Source organism: Staurois parvus, unplaced genomic scaffold (assembly GCF_062004578.1).
Source record: "Staurois parvus isolate SC_StPar_1 unplaced genomic scaffold, SC_StPar_1.0 ptg000634l, whole genome shotgun sequence".
NCBI classification, from domain to species: domain Eukaryota; kingdom Metazoa; phylum Chordata; class Amphibia; order Anura; family Ranidae; genus Staurois; species Staurois parvus.
This window is the reverse complement of record NW_028318430.1, coordinates 10,105,907-10,125,663: the sequence shown is the minus strand read 5'-3', so window position 1 is coordinate 10,125,663 and position 19,757 is coordinate 10,105,907. Positions and strand designations below refer to the sequence as shown.

The window sequence follows — 19,757 nt, the reverse complement described above, 5'->3', positions numbered from 1 at the left end:
AGAACCCACTGCACAAGCGTAGGGTCTGACAATGGGTCCAAGGATTTCATCCCGATACCTAATGGCAGTCAGGGTGCCATTGTCTAGCCTGTAGAGGTCTGTGTGTCCCTCCATGGATATGCCTCCCCAGACCATCACTGACCCACCACCAAAAAGGTCATGCTGAACGATGTTACAGGCAGCATAACATTCTCCATGGCTTCTCCAGACCCTTTCACATCTGTCACATATGCTCAGGGTGAACCTGCTCTCATCTGTGAAAAGCACATGGCACCAATAGCGGACCTGCAAATTCTGGTGTTCATTGGCAAATGCCAATCAAGCTCTATGGTGCTGGGCAGTGAGCACAGGGTCCACTAGTGGACGTCGGGCCCTCAGGCCACCCTCATGAAGTCTGTTTCTAATTGTTTGGTCAGAGACATTCACACCATTGGCCTGCTGGAGCTAATTCTGTAGGGCTCTGGCAGTGCTCATCCTGTTCCTCCTAGCACAAAGGAGCAGATACTGGACCTGATGATGGGTTAGGGACCTTCTACAGCCCTGACCAGCTCTCCTAGAGTAACTGCTTGTCTCCTGGAATCTCCTCCATGCTCTGAAACTGTTCTGGGAGACAGTAAACATTCTAGCAATGGCACGTATTGATGTGCCTTCCTGGAGGAGTTGGACTGTCTGTGCAACCTCTGTTGGGTCCAGGTATCACCTCATGCTACAAGTAGTGACACTGACCCTAGCCAAATGCAAAACTAGTGAAAAAGAAAAGACGAATAGGGAAAAAAAATGTCAGTGGCCTCCACCTGTAAAACAATTCCTGTTTTTGGGGTTGTCTCATTGATGCCCATCTAGTGCACCTGTTGTTAATTTCATTAACACCAAAGCAGCTGAAACTGATTAACAACCCCCTCAGCTACTTAACTGACCAGGTCAATATCCTAGGAGTTTAATTGACTTGATGCTATTCTCTCATTAAACCGTGTTCCTTAAATTGTTTTGAGCAGTGTACAAAATACATTATAACACTTCCAAAATTCTATTCTGTCATACGAGAATTATCCTCCTTGGGTTCCAGAGCAAGCCACTTGCTATAGGGGCACTCGTGCATGCTCACTCCTAAACGGGCTCTGTGTGTATGAGACACACAGAGTGCCGGTCAGCCCTGTCCCTGCTCTCTCCTCACTGGCTGCGATTTATATTGTTATTCCTCTGTATTCTTTTTTTCTTCTTTGCCCTGCATTTATGAGTTATCTATCTGTAGGATTTTTGCTTCTTTATCTGTATTTTATTTAGCATTGTGTGATTCCTTTGATACTATTTAATTAATTTCTGTTGCTTGCATCATTATATACATTTGAATTTCACCAGCTTTTAATGATGCTAAATTTCCATTACGCGTGCTGTCTTTTAGTAACAGTTGCAGCATCTGCCTTAGAACTTGTTCCTATGGATAATTTTTCCATAGCTGTTGTCATCCCTAGGTTGCATTCATCCATGTGAGAGATCCAATTCAGACAGTATCATATTGGAAGAGTGTGACGTAAAATGACCAATGCCAAAATCCAATTTATTTTTTTACTGAAATAAATATATAAGGATTCAGTAAGATGCCATTTGCTTTGTTTTAATTTTATTAAAGAGGAAAATGCAACTCAGGACCAATACACCATGAGAGCTGGAATAGGCACATTCCCCAAGTTTATTCATCCGAGTACACTGACATTCTATAATAGATGCCTATGTGTTTTTCATATGAGTGCTAAAATTTAGTACATGTAGCTTTAGTTGTGAACATTGTAAAGTGTTGAACTTCATAATTTTTTTTTTTTTTGTTGTTTTTTTTTATTACTGGTCTTCAGTCAGCTACTTGGGGGTCAAATGGGACTGTCAGCTCAGATTTAAATACCTGCAGTATCTGATTAGAAGGTGCTTACCACCATCTACCTTAACACATTCAGTTTTAGAAACTTTCACCATGCATGAAATCAAGTAATGAAATTGCTGTCTGAAAGAATATGTAAACCCAACATTTCATATTCATGATATAAGACTACAGTACCATGTACTTGTGACCGTGCTAGGCAGGTTTCTAGCTGTGCTGGGAGCTCGGCCTGCTCTCCTCCATTGATCAGACTTGCCCTGATATGCTGTCAGGAGCTGCCGTGGCATGTGGCTCGGTGCAGGCACAGTGTGCCGATGCACACTGGCGTGCGGGCACTAGGTCCTGGGCGTCCGCGGCGACGGCGGAACTTGTGCATGCGCACTCGCGACCACGGCGCGCGCCTGGCACCAATGACAGTGCAGGGCGCGGTATTTAAAACTGCTCTGCACTGACACTGGTTGCCGTATTGTCGTATCTGTTTGTTCCTGCTATCTGTCATTTGATTGTTGCCGACCCTGAGTGATTCTGACCGTGCTGTCTTCTCCTGCCCTGACCCCTGGCTTGTCTGACCTCTCTCTGGATGCTCCCCATTGGATCTGACCCCCTGTTACTGACCCGGCGAGTGACCCGACTATTCTGTGCCTGCTGCCTTGTACAACGCTGTCCCCACGGTTACCGACCTGGCCTGTCTGACCACGCTTCTGCTCAGCCATCCATCCATCCCACACGGACCCATCCGCCTCTTCACGTCAGGCTCTTTGCCAGCAGATACCTCTGGCGGAACCCTCTACCACAGGTGGGTGTACTCAGGGGCCCCGACCTGGTCTCTGTCTGCTCCAAGTCCATCCCCACCATCAGGGGCCCTGGTGAAAAAGCAGACTGGGACTTAGACTCCGCGCTCTGGGGAATCCTATTCCATGGGTTGCTAGAGGTACCACCAGGTGGTACATTACACATGCCCCCCTCCCACACAGCCATTCATTAAGAAGATCAGTGTCCTGCTGTTTCTCCTCTCCCAGCTCTGCTTTCAGCTGCATAAGGAGCTTAGAGGGAATGTGATCACTTATAAAACAAAAGGGCATTTATAATGTTTTTTTATATCTATACACATATATACACAATATATGTTTTGCCTTTCATCTTTAAACTGAATGGGTTGTTTTATAAGGTCAGTGTTTACAATCACTTTAAATATTATATGTAACGCAGACATTCCTCTCAACTTTCTAAAAAGCGAAAGGACACCTTTTGGGCTCCATTCACACAAGAAACCCATGTTCAAAAGGCACTGCAGTTGTGATCTACAGTGGGTGTCAATGCTAGGTTAACGATGCCCCAAATGCAGGTCACAAACGCAGTGGGGGTTATTTTCTAAAAAGCAGAGTGCTAGATCTGGTGCATTTCTGCCAGAAACCAATCAGCTTTCAGGTTTTATTTTTAAAGCTCAATTGAACAAGCTGAAGTTAGAAGCTGATTGGCTACCATGCACATCTGCACCAGATTGAGTGCTCCAGTTTTAGTAAATCTCCCCAAGTGTGATTGCCTGCATAGAATCACATGGTACAAAAGTACCATGCGATCTGGTTGTAGTGCATTTCCAAAAGTGCACTACTTTTGGTGCGGTGCAGGGCAAATTCAGCCCATTAAAAAAATGTGTGTATGTCTGTATTTTAGTTACAAAAATTTCTAGCCTTTTAGTCCAGATGTCATTCTTCCCTAGAACCAAAAGCATTCACAGTGTTTACAATGCATTGTATAATCTGTTTAATATCTCTTTGTTAAGTTGCTTTATACTAGAACATGGTCACCCTGCCTCTCTTTATATCCTGACCATTTTAGTCTTAACAATAACTAATTGCCTGGGTGCCCTCTGTTGTCCCTGGACAATGTACTTACACTTTGACAGCTACAGTGTGTTAGACACTGCTTATTTATTTATTACTGAATGGCTGGAGCTGATCTTAAGAACAAGTAATCAAAAATGTGACATTCATCTTTCACATATATCCATCAACATAACAAAAATTAAAGGCTTGATTGACCTTGAAGATATTTTGGATGGTTATTCAAGTAACAAGTATCAGAGTTCAAAATACATTTTATAAGTATATGGACTTTTCTACTTTATTTTAACTCTTTAGTGGAGTAGGTAACCCCTTTCTGATCCTCCACTGTTATTTATAGCGGAGTTTTACCCAAAAGGGGAGATCCGCTTTAAAGATTGGCCCCCGCTCCCCATTAAGGATTGGCACCTTTGGGGGGCGGGGGGGGGGGGTGGGTACCCAAATTTGACAGGTACCTGCTCCCACTTCCGCTGCGATCGCCTAGGCGATCAGAAGCGGAAGTTGTCCTCCTACCCTCCCTCCCTGAAGTCTTGTGGGACACATTACAGGTTCCAGAAGATGACGGGGCCATTCAGGAAGTGCAGTGCTACTCGCACATGTGCAGTAGGCACCCGGCTGTGAAGCCGCAAGCTGTCACAGCCGGGTGCCCACACTGAAGATGCCGGCCTCCTGGAATACAGGACGGCCTGTGAAACAGGCTGCGGCAGGGGCAACATGGGATCATGAGACAGGTGAGTGGCTGTTTTTTAAAAGTCAGCAGCTACAGTTTTTGTAGCTGCTGACTTTTATTTTTTTACAGAGTGAGTGGAACTCCACTTTAACACCCTCATTCAAGTGCCCAGCTCTGGAAGGGTGTAAATAAAGTACCCTCTGGGGATCACTTTGATCTCCAGGAGGCTGCAGACTGTGTGGGGGAGACCTGTAAATCTGATCAATATATATGAGAGCTAATTTATTTGCAAAATGATTTGCATTTCTATCCATCCAGTCTTGAGAATTACATAGCTCTGCGACACACAGCCAGCCTGAGGTTGGATATAGAAGGCGCAGTAGCAGATTGATGAGGTTATCACTTATCCCTCTGCTCCTCCTGTATGCAGGGCTGTCTTAATGCATTGGCACCCCTGGACATAGGGGCCCCATGATATTCTTGCATTGCATGATACTTGACAGCTGTTCCGGATTTGCCGGGACAATCACCCTTTTTACTAAGCAGTCCCAGGATGGCCTGGGCAGCGCTCCAGAACCTTTACTGTGCCCTCCTGATCTCTGTACTGTTCCCTCCTTACTCCCCCTGTATTGTGTTCTTCTTCCAAACCATTGCTGCTCAAACCTAATCAAATTCCGTTCTTACTCTAGTTGCAGTTAAAAAGCTTATTAATAAATTTATTTATTAAAAGTTTATTAATAAATGAAACTGCATTTTTTTCTAAATATCAGCTTGAAAAGTAATCCTGTAGATATGTTTCTGATGTTTTTCTTTAGGAGCAATCCATCCATCAGAGTTCTGCTCTCTGTAGTGACTAGAGATCCATGATTTGTCATCATTCGAGTCTGTGGCTAAGAAAGCAGCTGAGTGTAGGGTGGTGGTGGGGGGTGTAGTGTACTGTTCGCCTATACAAAGGTAGATCTTTCCTTTTTTTAAAGCATAGTCTACCTTTGGTACTATGTTTCATGTTACACCCATATTTAGGGTGTAACACAAAATATAGTCACATTTATTAGCCCCCACAATGAAACTGCTTACTTGAGTCGCTTCTCCTTGAAGCATCCCGTTTTCTTTTGAATTTAGCATGGCTCCACATTCCAGCCCAGTTATCTGCTCAAAGATCTTTTCACATGGATCTGCCAGTGGAAAGACTGCAAGTCCCATCAGCCACCATGGCAGAGGGACTCATGGATCTTAATAGAGCAGACAGTAATGTCACCACACTTGTGGTCCAGTGTTTATATCCTCCAGGCCCATAACAGAGGGGCCTTACCTCTGTATGGACCTAGGGCTGGTGGAAAAGTTTTCAGAAGCCTGTGCTTTGTATTCGTGATGCACTGATTGCTATTGCAATGTTACATAGTTACATAGTTAGTCTGGCTGACAAAAGACAAAAGTCCATCCAGTTCAACCATAGAAAAAAAAAAAGTTGTAATCCTATACCCACAGTTGATCCAGAGGAAGGCAAAAAATTCCCCAGCAATGCATGATCCAATTTGCTCCTGCAGGGAAAATAAATTCCTTCCTGATCCCCTGAGAGGCAATCGAATATTCCCTGGATCAACTTTACCTATAAATGTTAGTATCCAGTATCTAAGAAAAATGTTCATCAGGCTTTAATGCAAAAAAATAATAATAAATGCACATATTTTATTTTATTAACATGGGTGCATTATTTAAATTTTTGCTAAATGGTAGACCATTTTTAATTATTGCCATTTAAAGAGGAATCACTAATTCAGTAAGTACCAGGAGACTTTGTATTACAAAAGCATTTGCATGGGGTTGACAGAATCTGACCTTATTCTTATCTCTTTTCAAATGGATTGAGTTGCTAATTAATATTAGCAAGTCAGTCAATTAATGATGTACCAACATTTCCATTGACCCACAAGGAGCACTGGTAGAGCTTCTTGTAATCGGGGACAAGGGGCAAGTAGAGAAGAAGCATCAACTGTTTTTTGCCAGTGACACATACACATGTATGTAGAAAGAAAGCGTGCGTATGTGCCCAGTGTAATCACAAATGATTTAGGCTCAGTATAATCAAAAATAATTTAGCAAATGGCAGGCACAAAAACTTTGTGCAAATCGTCTAAACATCCGTGAATTGTAACCATTGTAGAATGATGTCTTGTCTCCTCGCCAAAGCAATGACAGTTGTTGATTATTAAATCTTTAAGCTGCATATTGATCTTTTGCATTACCGTCAAGAAGTCTTTTAAATTCTGGCAATATTTGCTTTTTTGTGCTTATACACTTTGCATACATCAGCAGGATATTATGGCAGCATCTCATACCTATAGCTTTGCATTTCTTTTGTCTGCTATACAATGACAAAAATAGCTTTTCAGGCTTTTTTGAATTTGTCATGTATTGCAATAGAGATATACTGTACAAAAAACCTGCGTGCTCCACATTGCTTATATATTGTATTTAAATCCGCACCAGTTGCAAGCTAGTATCAAGGTAATGCAGAATATGTGGGAAAGAAAAACAGATGCTAACCGGAGATAAAGTGGATCTATTTTCATTAAAGTGTATGCATAGCCAAAACTTTATTCATTCTGGATTGAGTAGGAAAGGGGTAGAACCTGTTTAAGGCTTTTATTGCTTTCTGCGCTCCCACTATGTATATTCACCCTTTCAGTTTGTCCAAACTGTTGTTACCGAAACTGAATTGATGGTGCATCCAAATATGTACAGTCCAGGAGTGGACTGACAACTCATGGGGCCCCCAGGCAATAGGGGATCATGGGGCCCCTGTGTCCTTGCCCAAACTCAAAATGAAAAAGGTACCAGGGGCAACTCATGGGGCCCCCTACTGACCCCGGGCCCTCGGGCAGTGCCGAGTTTCCAAATGGTCAGTCCGCCCCTGGTACAGTCTTCACCAGAACAGGATTAGAAGGCAAATCTTTTACTGGGGATACTTGTTCTGGTAATAATGTTGCAGGGAATTGCTCTCACTTCCTGTTGTATCTCTGGTAAAGGAAGTGAAGAGAAATCTTCCCAAGACACAGCAAAAAATAAACTGCCAGGAGTATGAACTCTTCCCTACTCTATACAAAAACTAAAAAAAAAATGTTTTGCTATACTTACACGTTAAGGCCCCATTCACACTAGGGCATTTGGAATCATGCCGCAATTCTGCTTGCAATTTCAGAACGCTCTGCTAAAATGACAAATCGCAAAAGTGCATGTTTAGGTGCCATTCATTTTAATGGCACCTGAAAGCATGGTGCGGTTCTGCCATGATTGTTGCATGATAGAACATGGCAGAATAAATTTGTGAACTTCTTTTGGGTGACACACTTTAAAATTAAAGGCACCTGAACACGCGGATCCACAGTTTGTCATTTTAGCAGAGCGTTTTGAATTTGCAGGCAGAATCGCAGCAATTCTTCCCTCGATTCAAACACTCCAGTTTGAATGCGGCCTAAGGCAGCATTCAGATGGGTAATAACAGGAGGAGCTTGGCAAGTGGTTCAGATCACTGCTAAATGTCATCCAAAAGATATGAGTTTAAAAAACATGGTTTATGGAATGTTTGGGCCAGGGCCGCCTATACATTACTCTCCACTCTTGGGCATCCAATTAGGGCTGGATAAACCAATAAGTAACAGTGTTCCCCTTCACTCTGTTATGGATATTTCTGGTTGAGACACTGAAAATAAAAATTAATGCTGAATATGCCGCAACAGATTCTCAGGAAGCAATCCCTGTCTTTAAAATATCTGGTCTTACAAAATGTATTACATTGTATTTTATACAAGAGATAAGAAGCTGGTGGGAGATGTTAAAAAATGAGGACTAGAATAATGTCACATTTCATATGTCATCAGTTATGCCCAACAGTTGCAAAACTAAAACCTTGAAAATGGAGGGGAGAGAGAGATTTTCTAGGAAAAGTAATACCTCTTTCATCATTTTCTGGATGAAAAACGGACATCAGTGCATATCTATGTAAAAACAGATGTAAATGGATGATCATCCATTTACATCTGCATCTGTCAACATCCGTTTTTTGGAATGGATCAAAGCCTTATTTTTGTTCCGTTGAAAAAATGGAACAGACAAAATATTTTGTAAATGGACAAACGGTCCGTTTTTGCATCTGTTTTTGCATTGGTGGTGAAGGTTAAAAAACGTATGCAAAAACTGATGTAAAGCCATTGATAAAGCTGGTCCTTGGTCCTAAGAGGTCCCTCATAGGCCAGGAAAAGTCCCCTCTCTCGAGCTGGTAATGGATGAGGACTATAGTCTCCTCCCAGTAGCCCTGGATTTCCTAGTGCAGCAGTCTCTCAGCAGCAGCAAGGTCCAACAGCAGCCCAGAGCCCCTTGCACACATGCTCATGGCTCAGAGTTTGCTGCAGCACAGTAGTAATAACAACCCATAACCCTGGTGTTCCCAGGCTTCAGTAATACCCAAGGCACACATACACTGCCCTGCCTGTGGCTCTGCTGTACTCCAGTTCCCCCAGGCCCACTACAGTCCACAGCACCCGGGGGCACATCTGACTGACACGCAGGTCCCTGTCAACTCTCCCCATTGGGTGATGGGCAGGGATTTACTCCCCAGTCTGAGTGGTGGCCAATAGCAGTGCAAAATAGGAAGCCCTCTCTTCCCCATTGTTAGGGACAGGTTTAATACTTGGCAACAGGCTCTCCTGTCCTCCCTTCCATGTGCTTTTAATTACCAGAGGAGAGTATATACAATTGGGACAGTTCATACAACTGAGATCACTGGGCTAGGCAGATTTAGAGTCCAGCGGATGCTACATATACATAACATGTAGTGCTGTGTTTGGAAGCCCTTAGCGTGTAAAGTACAACAGAAACATTTTTGTAATCTTAGTGTATCAAAAGCCAAACCTTTATTTCTAGTTTTTGTTAGTTGTGAAGGGTTTGGTTATACTGCTGTCTGTGCTCTCAGAGCAGGAATAGAGGAGGATCTTCCAGCAGGGACAACAGTCTGATAGCAATTCCCTCTCTTTGGAGAAATTTGCCTTTGGCAAATACCAAAGTTGTCAAGCTGTATGTTTTGGCTAGTTGGTATTATTTCTACTTGCCAAATTTAAAAGGCAGAAACTGCATTGGTCCAGAAACCAAATATAGAAAAGAGGGATTAACATGCTTCTCCTTAGCTATAGGTATTACGCCGATCAGTCATAACCTAATATTGAGTAGGACCTCCTTTTGCTGCCAAAACAGCCCTGACCCATCAAGGCATGGACTCCAGCAGACCTCTGAAGGTATGCTGTGGTATCTGGCACCAAGCTATCATTAGCAGATCCTTTAAGTCATGTAAGTTATGAGTTGGTGCCTTCATGGATCTGACTTGTTTTTCCAGCACTTCCCACAAATGCTCAAATGGATTGAGATCTGTAAAATATGGAGGACAAGTTTAAAGTGTTACTAAACCCACAACAGGAAAAACAGTTTGTTCATGCAGTAAAGCGTGCTTGTTATACTCTCACTGTAGAACATTAGGGGTTAATCTTCCACATTTATGTAAAAAAGTTGTTTAATCCCATCTTCTCTGATTCTCTGCCTTCTACGGTCCCCAATCCATCTGATAGTAAAGAGCTCTAGGAGTCACTCTGCACATGCTCAGTTTAGTGTGTATTGCTAGAGAGTTTTTTTTTTTCTTTGGGAGGGTGCATGTGGTCAGCACAGGGCCAATCAGCACTGTCCAGACAGTCAGGGGTTATGCAGCCTCATAAGACAGTCATAGAAGAATGAAAACTCCTCCTACAAGCTTTAACCAGTGCTTGGCCGGACACTGATAGAAGTCCCAAGACTACTAGATGCTGTTGATGAGAAAAGGTATTTAGCTGTTTATATTTGCTAAAATAATTGCATTTCCATATTCTGTGTAATGTGCGAGACCAGATCTAGTGAATGCAGGGTCCTGGGCTTAGTAACACTTTAACACCTCAAAGATGCTTTCTTTCATTGGTCTGTATATCAGTTCTGTTGCTAATGTGCCCATTGTAGGCACTTTTGGATGTGGATACTGGTGAGTACAAGCACCCTGACTGGTCTTCCACTGTGCAGTCTCATACAAAATGAACCGGGATGCAATGTGTGTTCTGAAACCTTTCTATCAGAACAAGCATTACTTTTTTTCAGCAATTTAAGCTACAGAAGCTCTTCTATTGATCAGACTACATGGGCCAGCCTTCACTCCCCCCATGCATCAATGCGCCTTAGCCTCCCATGAGCCACTGTCACTGGTTCACCGGTTTTACTTCCTTGGACCACATTTGGTATGTCCTGACCACTACAGACCTGGAACATCCCACAAGAGCTGTAGTTTTGGAGTTGCTCTGACCCCAGTTGTCTAGCTACAACTGGTCCTTGTCATAGTCACTCAAATTCTTATGCTTGCCTTTTTTTTCCTCTTCTTCTGGGACATGTTCACTTGCTGCCTAAAATGCACCCCAGCCAATATCAGGTGCAATTGTCATCAGATAATCCATGTTATTCACTTTACCTGTCAGTGGTCATGATTCTATGACCAATCAGTGTTTAATAGTGCCCTAACACTGCATAAAATGACTTCACCGATATACTGCCATACAGTACTGATAGCATTGCACATATGAGTTTAGATTAAAGGATAAATGTATTGTGTAAGTATGGAACATTTAATGGAAATAACGATTTAAACAGCGTAATGCTTTTTTTCCCAGACCGTATCATTTATTCAAAGATTTCAGGCATATAGATTTGTTTAGAACATGTATTAAGGTCTTATGTTATGCTCTTTTGTGATTTCAGGGAATGATCAATTTTATTTTTGTTTCAGATAAACTAAGCTGTAATTGTGTTTTTTTTTCCAATTACTCATTAAATCCATAATTGCTTAACTAAGTGTTATTTATATAACTATTCCTGTAACCATTATCAGAATACAAACCCATTGCAGCATGATTTCATTTTCTAAGAAAATTTGGAAAAGTTGCTTGCTGCAATATTTCTTTTTTGAGATGCAGTATAATGCATTAAGAACATTTTTCTTTCATTTTTTTAAATTGAATTATTTGCATTAAGATTTTATACTGTATCATTTCCTTTTGGTCCTTGCTCACTCTGGGAATATGTTATGATAACCGATATGCACTTTTGTCTGTCTAGCTCCCAGAAAGTATTTTATTGAGAACATTAATTTCTTGTTTACAAGTGTGAGTCCTGTCAAACAGCATGTCTGCTCTGATGTAATGAGTGGGGGGGTAATTTGAGCCTTGCGTCTGCCTTCACTTCTCCAATTGTTATGGTACACCGACAATATGGTGTATGGAAATGGCAAACACATGCTGTTTATGTCTCCTGTGCAGGCTGTTTACTTATCTCTTCTACATAATACATTAGTGCAATTAAAAAAGTTATTTTTAATTATTGATGTGTTTTGCTACAATATATTTATTTGTTGCATTACAGGTAGAAAACAAATAGTTTAAAATATATTTTAGTTGCCTGTATAGTGCTACTTAAACTTTACTGACTTTGATAATTGGATTAGTTCTCTTAATCTAACTTTATTCTACCATTAATCCATCCTATTACAATTAGATGAACAAGAACATGTAAACAGTAAACCAGTACATTCTGTAATCCATCTTATTATTCAAGACACACTCTGAATCTGGGTTTGTGATACTTCAAGGGGTAACTCAGGGACTGTATTTAATATGGTCGATCACTAATCTGTTCTCTGATCAGTGAATCTGTATGCCTTCACCAATTCAGAATAGTTCTCCCCTGATTTTATACGTCTGTATCTGAGAATGCAGTCATAGAGGGATATTCCAGTAGTTATTAATGAGAGCGAGCGGAATCCTTAGTGGTTTTTTTTCCCCCTAACAATAAAATATATATATGTATATATTTATTTTTTATTTATTTTTCTTTAGGGGTTCGTCAGTTTTTAATAAGAGTGTGGGGAATCCTTGATTTTATTTTATTTTTTTACTAACAATAGATACAAAAAAATTATATGTGTGTATGTATCTGTAAATGTATGTACACTCACCGGTCACTTTATTATGCACACCTTGCTAAGAAAATAATATCCGCCACATCATTACACTACCAGCCTGAACTGTTGATACAAGGCAGGATGGATCCATGCTTTCATGTTGTTTATGCCAAATTCTGACCCTACCATCTGAATGTCGCAGCGACCAGTCTGCCCATTCTCCTCTGACCTCTGATATCAACAAGGCATTTTCATCTACACAACTGCCGCTTACTGGATATTTTCTCTTTTTCGGACCATTCTCTCTAAACCCTAGAGATGGTTGTACATAAAAATCCCAGTAGATCAGCAGTTTATGAAATACTCAGACCAGCCTGTCTGGCACTAACAACCATGCCAAGTTCATAGTCGCTTAAATACCATTTCTTCTCCATTCTGATGCTTGGTTTGAACTTCAGCAAGTTGTCTTTACCACGTCTACATGCCACAGAACATGGAAATGCAATTATTTTATTAAATGTAAACTGCTAAATATCTTTTCTTATCAGCAGTATAGCAGTCTTGGGACTTCTATCAGTGTCTGGCCGAGCATTGGTTAATCTTGTAGGAGGAGTTTTCATTCTCCCCTAATTGTCCTATGAGGCTGCATATGACCCCTGACCCTCTTTCTGGAAAGTGCTGATTGGCTCTGTGCCAAATACATGCACCCTCCAAAAAAAAAAAAAAAAACTCTGTAACAATACACACCAAAGAGAGCATGTGCATATTTGCCACTGCTGCTTTGCACAATGGCTGATGGATTGGGGACAGTAAAAGAAGGGGAAGATCAGAGAAGACAGCATCAAACAACCTTTTTACACAGTGCAGAGGATTAGCCCCTTAGGTTCCACAGTGAGTATAACAAGCATTCCTTACTGCATATACAGACTGATTTTACTGTTGTGGGTTTAGTAACTCTTTAAGTGGTCCTCACTCTTCAAAAGGTTGAGCACCCCTGAAAAAAAGTATGTAACTTGTGCAGAGAAAATATCCTGGAACTGAGTTGTTTGTCATTGAAGCGCTTCGACATATTGGATAGCAGATGTGTGTAGAACCCTTTGGAGTTGATTTACCAAAACTAGAGAGTGCAAAATCTGGTGCAGCTCTGCATTGTAGCCAATCGGCTTCTAACTTCAGTTTGTTCAATTAACGTGTTACTAAACCCAGGACCCTGTATTCAGTTTGTTCAGTTTAAAGTGTTCCTAAACCCAGGACCCTGCATTCACTCTATCTGGTCTCCCACAGTACACACAACATGGAAATGCAATTATTTTAGTAAATATAAACTGCTAAATACCTTTTCTCATCAGCTGTTAGAGCAGTCTTGTGGCTTCTATCAGTGTCCAGCAGAGCACTGGTTAAAGCTTGTAGGAGGAGTTTTCATTCTTCTCTGATTGTCCTATGAGGCTGCGGGACCCCTAACCCTCTGTCTGGACAGCACTGATTTGGCCCTGTGCTGATTACATGCACTCTCCCAAGAAGAGAAAAAACTCTCTAGCACTGATCATGTGCAGCTTGCCCCCAAGGTTCTGTTCTATCCCATCTGGGGAGGGAAGGATCAGAGAAGACAGGATCGAGCAGCATTTTTACACAATGCGGAGGATTAACCCCTTAGGTTCCACAGTGAGTATACCAAGAATGATTTATTGCATATACAGACTGACTTTACTGTTGTGGGTTTAGAAACACTTTAAGCTTTGAGAAAAAAATTGGAAGCTGATTGTTTTTTAGGCAGAGCTGCACCAGACTTTGCACTCTCCAGTTTTAGTAAATCGACCCCTTTTTGTCCTTCTTTGTGTTCATGACCTTGTAAGATTTATATGTATCTAAATACTAACATGTTTTTTAATTCTATTTTGAAGCAACTGGTGTTCTCTGGACATCTCTTGTTTGCAAAGAGACCCCTCCGGAAATTGCCTTTCTTTAGTCGCTGAAAATTGGTTTCTGGTTTCCATGCGTTTTTGCCTTTGAAGTGTGTTATTGAATAAGATGCACATTTTGACCATATAATAAGTAATCTGTGACGGATGAAATGATGGCCCCTTTTTTCTCTCTCTTTTTATAGTGTGCTGGAGAAGAAAATTGGGTAGACAATCGCAGTATTTATGTTGGTCACAAAGAGCCTCCTCCTGGCACTGAAGCATACATTCCTCAGAGGTATCCAGATAACAGGATAGTCTCCTCAAAGGTAAGATTGTTTACTCCTCTCCATCAAGTCACTTGTGTGGTTACCTGGCTGGCACCTGTAACTAGGGCTGTATTTATCTACGGCTCAACTACTAACTGCTCAGTGACTCCATATCTGCTTATCACTCTTGGAGCAGAACATAGTTTACGTAATATTTCTTCTCTTTATTGGATTACATTCCGATGAGAGTTCTGTAATGCTTTTATTGTCAACAGAAAAGAACTAATAAGGTCAATGTCTCCTATTCTTTACACTTAGAATGTATCTTTCAAATATATAGCAGATTAAAATTGATTAGACAAACTGCTATGTAGTTTAAAATATATCACCTATGTATTGTCATTGTTGCTTGGCACATATTTATACAGCACTGATGTAATCCACGCCACTTTACCCAGTACAATAAACCGTCCACATAATTCCCTGACCAAGTGGAGTTTAGTTTCCAATCTAATGTCTCTATTGTGGTCATACGATATATCCGTGACGTCTGCGAGCTTGCCAAAGATGAGTGTGGGAGCAGAACATTCATCCATGTGCTGGGTTAACATAGGAAACTCCTCCTGTACTTGACACCATTGTGCGGAGGATTTGTCTGCAGTCTTGTATAGATACAAGGTTATTATATCATCTTTTCTGTACACTTTGAGTTCTTATGCTTTTAGTGGTTCTATACATTTTTCTATACATTGTTCTTTACATACATGTTGAATTATTACATGAACCCACAACCACAAATAGTTACATCTGTTTCCACAATGTACATTGTACATTGCATAGAACCATAATTGGGTATATGAAGCAAAGCAAGCACAATGCTGTGAACAGGACTGTAAGGTAAACATTTTAATTAGGGGAAGGTACTTTGATTGGCATTCAGAGTGCTTTACAAAAGTGTGTCCAACGCCACATTTTGAAGCAAGTGCATATGAGCCCTGAGACAGTTGAGACCAAGACTAGTGTCCCACATTTAAAGAATTCCCTTCACCTCTTCATTGTCTTGTGATAACTACAACATTTTGGATTTCCTATCACGATTTGTCTCAGTGACAATGATCATAACGACAAATATACAAAGTATGAACCTCTTCAGTGAGGACACAGACAGCAGTAAAAACTTGACAGAAGGTCCAACCCTTCCCTGTTTTATCCCCAATTAAAGGAAAGGTTTTGGCTTTAGATATACTTTCAGTGAGATGGGTTATGGGTTCTATTAGCAAAGCTGGTGAAGATACTAATGTTGTTGCCGTTTTATATAGTAGTATCTTCCCCTTCACTGTACAAAGAGAAATAATCGATCTTCAGATAGACTTCATGATAAAAGGCCAAAAAAAATGCACTAGACTCTTGCAAAGACGCTGGGGCCATTTAACTTATCAATATCCAACAAAAATTGAACTAAAACTTGTGTGTCTATTTAAAGCTGAACTCGGGTATAAAAAACACAAATTAATACGTCTGTTAAAATCCCAGCCACGGCACCACCTGCCTGGAGTTTGCATGTTCTCCCTGTGCCTGCGTGGGTTTCCTCCGGGTACTCCGGTTTCCTGCCACACTCCAAAGACATGCTGGCAGGTTAATTGGCTCCTGTCTAAATTGGCCCTAGTATGTATATGTATCAGTGTAAGTTAGGGACCTTAGATTGTACGCCCCTTGAGGGTTAGGGACTGATGTGAATGTACAATATATATATGTATATGTAAAGCGCTGCGTAAATTGATGGTGCTATACAAGTACCTGGAAAAAAAAAAATAATACAGCTATATATTCAATACATAATTAAAGTTTATATAAACGCTAACAATAAGTGTCCCTTATTTGTTCTCTTTTGGTCTGTTAAATATGTGCAGCTGAGAGCCAGAGCCAGCTGCACCCATACTCTCCCCAGCCCCGTGCTCCAGTGAGCGCTGGAGGAGCAGAGCAGAGAGTGGTGACAGACCATCACTGCTCTCTTTCTCTGAGCAGACTGAGAACTGAGTGATCAGAAGTCATATGATCGTTCAGTTCTTGGTCTTAGAACCGATGTAGGACTGCTGTAGCATCACACTAATGCTGCAGCATAGAAATGAGTATGTATGTATTTTTTATATGCTCCAAACTTCTCCTTTTAATTGGAGATATTTTTTGTTAGCTAATCATAAACTAACATTATGTTCACAGGTAAAGAAAACAGAATGTTGTATGCTTTTCGTAATTTTGAGCCATGCTCAGATTTGGTAGAAACTGGAGGATGGACCTTGATGTTTGTTCAGATTCTCTATAAATGGATTAGTCTGCATATATATTATATTGTACCTGTGCATTTATTTGTAAAGCCTGTTAAATCTTATATGTCATTTCTAGCCTTTGTAATTAGTGTAAATATTGATTAAGAAGGAGTTGTCCGGTGATTTCTTAATGGGATGTTACACATTCTCCTAATTTCAGTTAATGAAAGCGGGCACAGCTGCACATTCAGCTGATTGCTGTGCTGCTATTAAATACTGTAGCCATGCATAGGTAATAAGAAAATCACTGTGTACTGTTATTATTTTATTTAGTCCCTGTTGGATGGAAATGTTTATTGCATTAAATAATGATATTATCCTTGAAAAATAGAATTTGCGAAGTAATTAATTGGTTAGCAAGATGTTTCAGCCAGATCTATTCCAAAGTTATGATCTACATTGACTTAATAAAGTAGAGGGTCTTTGTTTGGTAGCAGTACAGCTGTATGGTTCATGATGCATCAAGTAAATTTGGAGGTTATTATTTGCTAATGGAATGATAACAGTGCAGGGTTAATTTAGTTACCAGGCAAGACCGATTAGGGCATGAATCGTACCAGAAAACAAACTTACAAAATTGTATTTTATAATCTAATCATTAGATCCTGGACTATATATAATTTGAAGCTGAACTCCAGACCAATATAAAAGACACAATTAATGCAGCTCCTATTAATAAATCATGGGCAGCACAGTGGCTAAATGGTTAGCACTTCCGCCTGGCAGTACTAGGATCGTTGGTTCAAATCTCAGCCACGACACCACCTGCCTGGAGTTTGCATGTTCTCCCTGTGCCTGCGTGGGTTTCCTCCCACACTCCAAAGACATGCTAGTAGGTTAATTGGATCCTGTCTAAACTGTCCCTAGTATATGAATGTAAATTAAGGAGCTTAGATTATACACATCGGTGAGGAGGGAGGACTGCTGTAAAGTGTGAGTTCTATTACTTTGCATATTTATAAATAAAAGGAGTCGTTAATACTACACTTAGAGGGTGTTTTTCCTCTTTGGCTCACTGGATTGGTGAGCTATTGTTCTTTAAGGCACCAGAGCTGCTTAAAAGGGAAATAGGAGGCCCACCAGGAAAGAAAAAGAAGGAAGAAAAAGGTGTTGGCTTTCTTTGATTCTAGGATCCAGGTTGATCCTACAAGCCTGTTGGCCCTTAGGGGTCGCAGGGAGGAGGTGAGGAGGCACTTCAGCTATTGTTTGGAGAAGATTTTGGCACAAATCACTTATCAACTATCACCATTTATTGCATGAATTTATTTATCACGTGAAGATTATTACTTCCAAGTTTGTTTGAAGGAACGGACATTTATATATCCCTGGCACTATTATTTGGCACATTCACACTTTGCATTAAGTTGGTTTTTATTAATTAAAAGCATGTGATTCATTTTAGTCACTTGATATATTTTAGAGTGTGAACACTTGAGTTATTTATTGATGCACTTATTTATTTATTTGATACACTTTGATATTATAGAGTGTGATCACTTGAGGTATTATTGATATTTATTTATTGATTACACATTGTTATTTATTTATGTTTGAGCGCCACACTATATATATATTTATTCATGTTTATACACTACACTAGGTATTAGTAGGAGAGTGTTGGCAGCTGTTTTTGTTGTACACCATTTGTTAGCGCAAGAGGATTCTCTGCACTATTTCTTTAGATTTTATTAAATACCTTAATCGCCTCTAGCTGCTGAAAATGGAAGTATTTGGGTACCTGGAAAATAGATCTATCAATATAGAAGAGGTATTTAATCAACCCCAAGGGGGACCCACCGGTGATCTTGAGTCACAATACAGGAAATTAGGGCACCTGATGGAAAAGAAGGTGTCAGTGTGGTGGGATATCATTACTCATGAAAAATACCTCAAGGATAAATTAGTGCCCCGGAGAGTAAGGTGGGATGTACCCATCTGTGATGGGTTAACAGACCAAGAAGGAATTGATGAATGGTTCAATTTCTTCCACGAAAAAGGGTTGGAATTGGTCATGTTTCTCTTAAAAAGAAAACAGAGAAAGTTGAGGAACCTGGAAAAACAGATTGGGGAAATTAAAGATAGAATTGAACCACTGAAAGATACTGTTGAAATGCAAAATTTAACTAAACGTTTGAATAAAGATCTGGATAAGGTTGATCAAGAGATCAAATATAGGAAGTCAAAAAAATACCAACGTGATTTAAATGATATGAAAAAGAATCAAGTTTTCAAGTGGCAGTCTTCCATTAATGAAATTGAAACAGCCTCTACAAATACGACTCCGGTTAAAAGCAAAGAGGAGAGGGACAGTAATAATGCACCGATTCGTAAAGAAAATATGAGAGGACACAATCAGATAATGAAAAATCAACATCCGCAGACACATTACACACCTAAAAATGGATGGCAACCCAAAAATGGGAAGAAGGGTTACAAAAAACCACAAGGGAAGGGTCCGCCCTATAATCAAAGGCCTTATTATCAGAATTATAGGCCCAATTATTATCCACCACCCAACCAATACCCCCTTCCCAGACCATATTATCCTAGGATGCCCAATGGTAATATGTATGAGGGGCAGTACCCTGATGTGAGGTGGGATTATCAACGACATGAAGAAAGGAGTCCCATCCCTATGTACAATAGGTTTGACCCATTGAGGTCGGATTATCCACAAGGGGATTTTTTAGAGAAAGATCCAAGGGGGAGGAGTCCCCCGAGAGAAGGATGGAGAAGTCCAGGAAGAGGAGAGGATGTAGAGCAGGCTACCAAAAACAAAAGAAAAAGAGAATAGTAGGGGAAGGTGTTTTTAATTTAAGTGGCATCACCTTGTCAAGGGAAGAATTGTTGGTCCTT

General features: G+C 40.6%; 1 protein-coding gene across 2 annotated transcripts in view; it reads left to right on the top strand.

The window, feature by feature from the left end:
* ATP11A (ATPase phospholipid transporting 11A) overlaps positions 1-19,757 on the top strand; it is a 224,736-nt gene that overhangs the window by 77,578 nt on the left and 127,401 nt on the right. For both annotated transcript variants that reach the window (XM_089693567.1, XM_089693568.1), the window contains exon 2: positions 14,512-14,634. In XM_089693567.1, the coding sequence (XP_089549693.1) occupies positions 14,512-14,634 (123 nt within the window). The remainder of the gene's footprint in view (positions 1-14,511; positions 14,635-19,757) is intronic.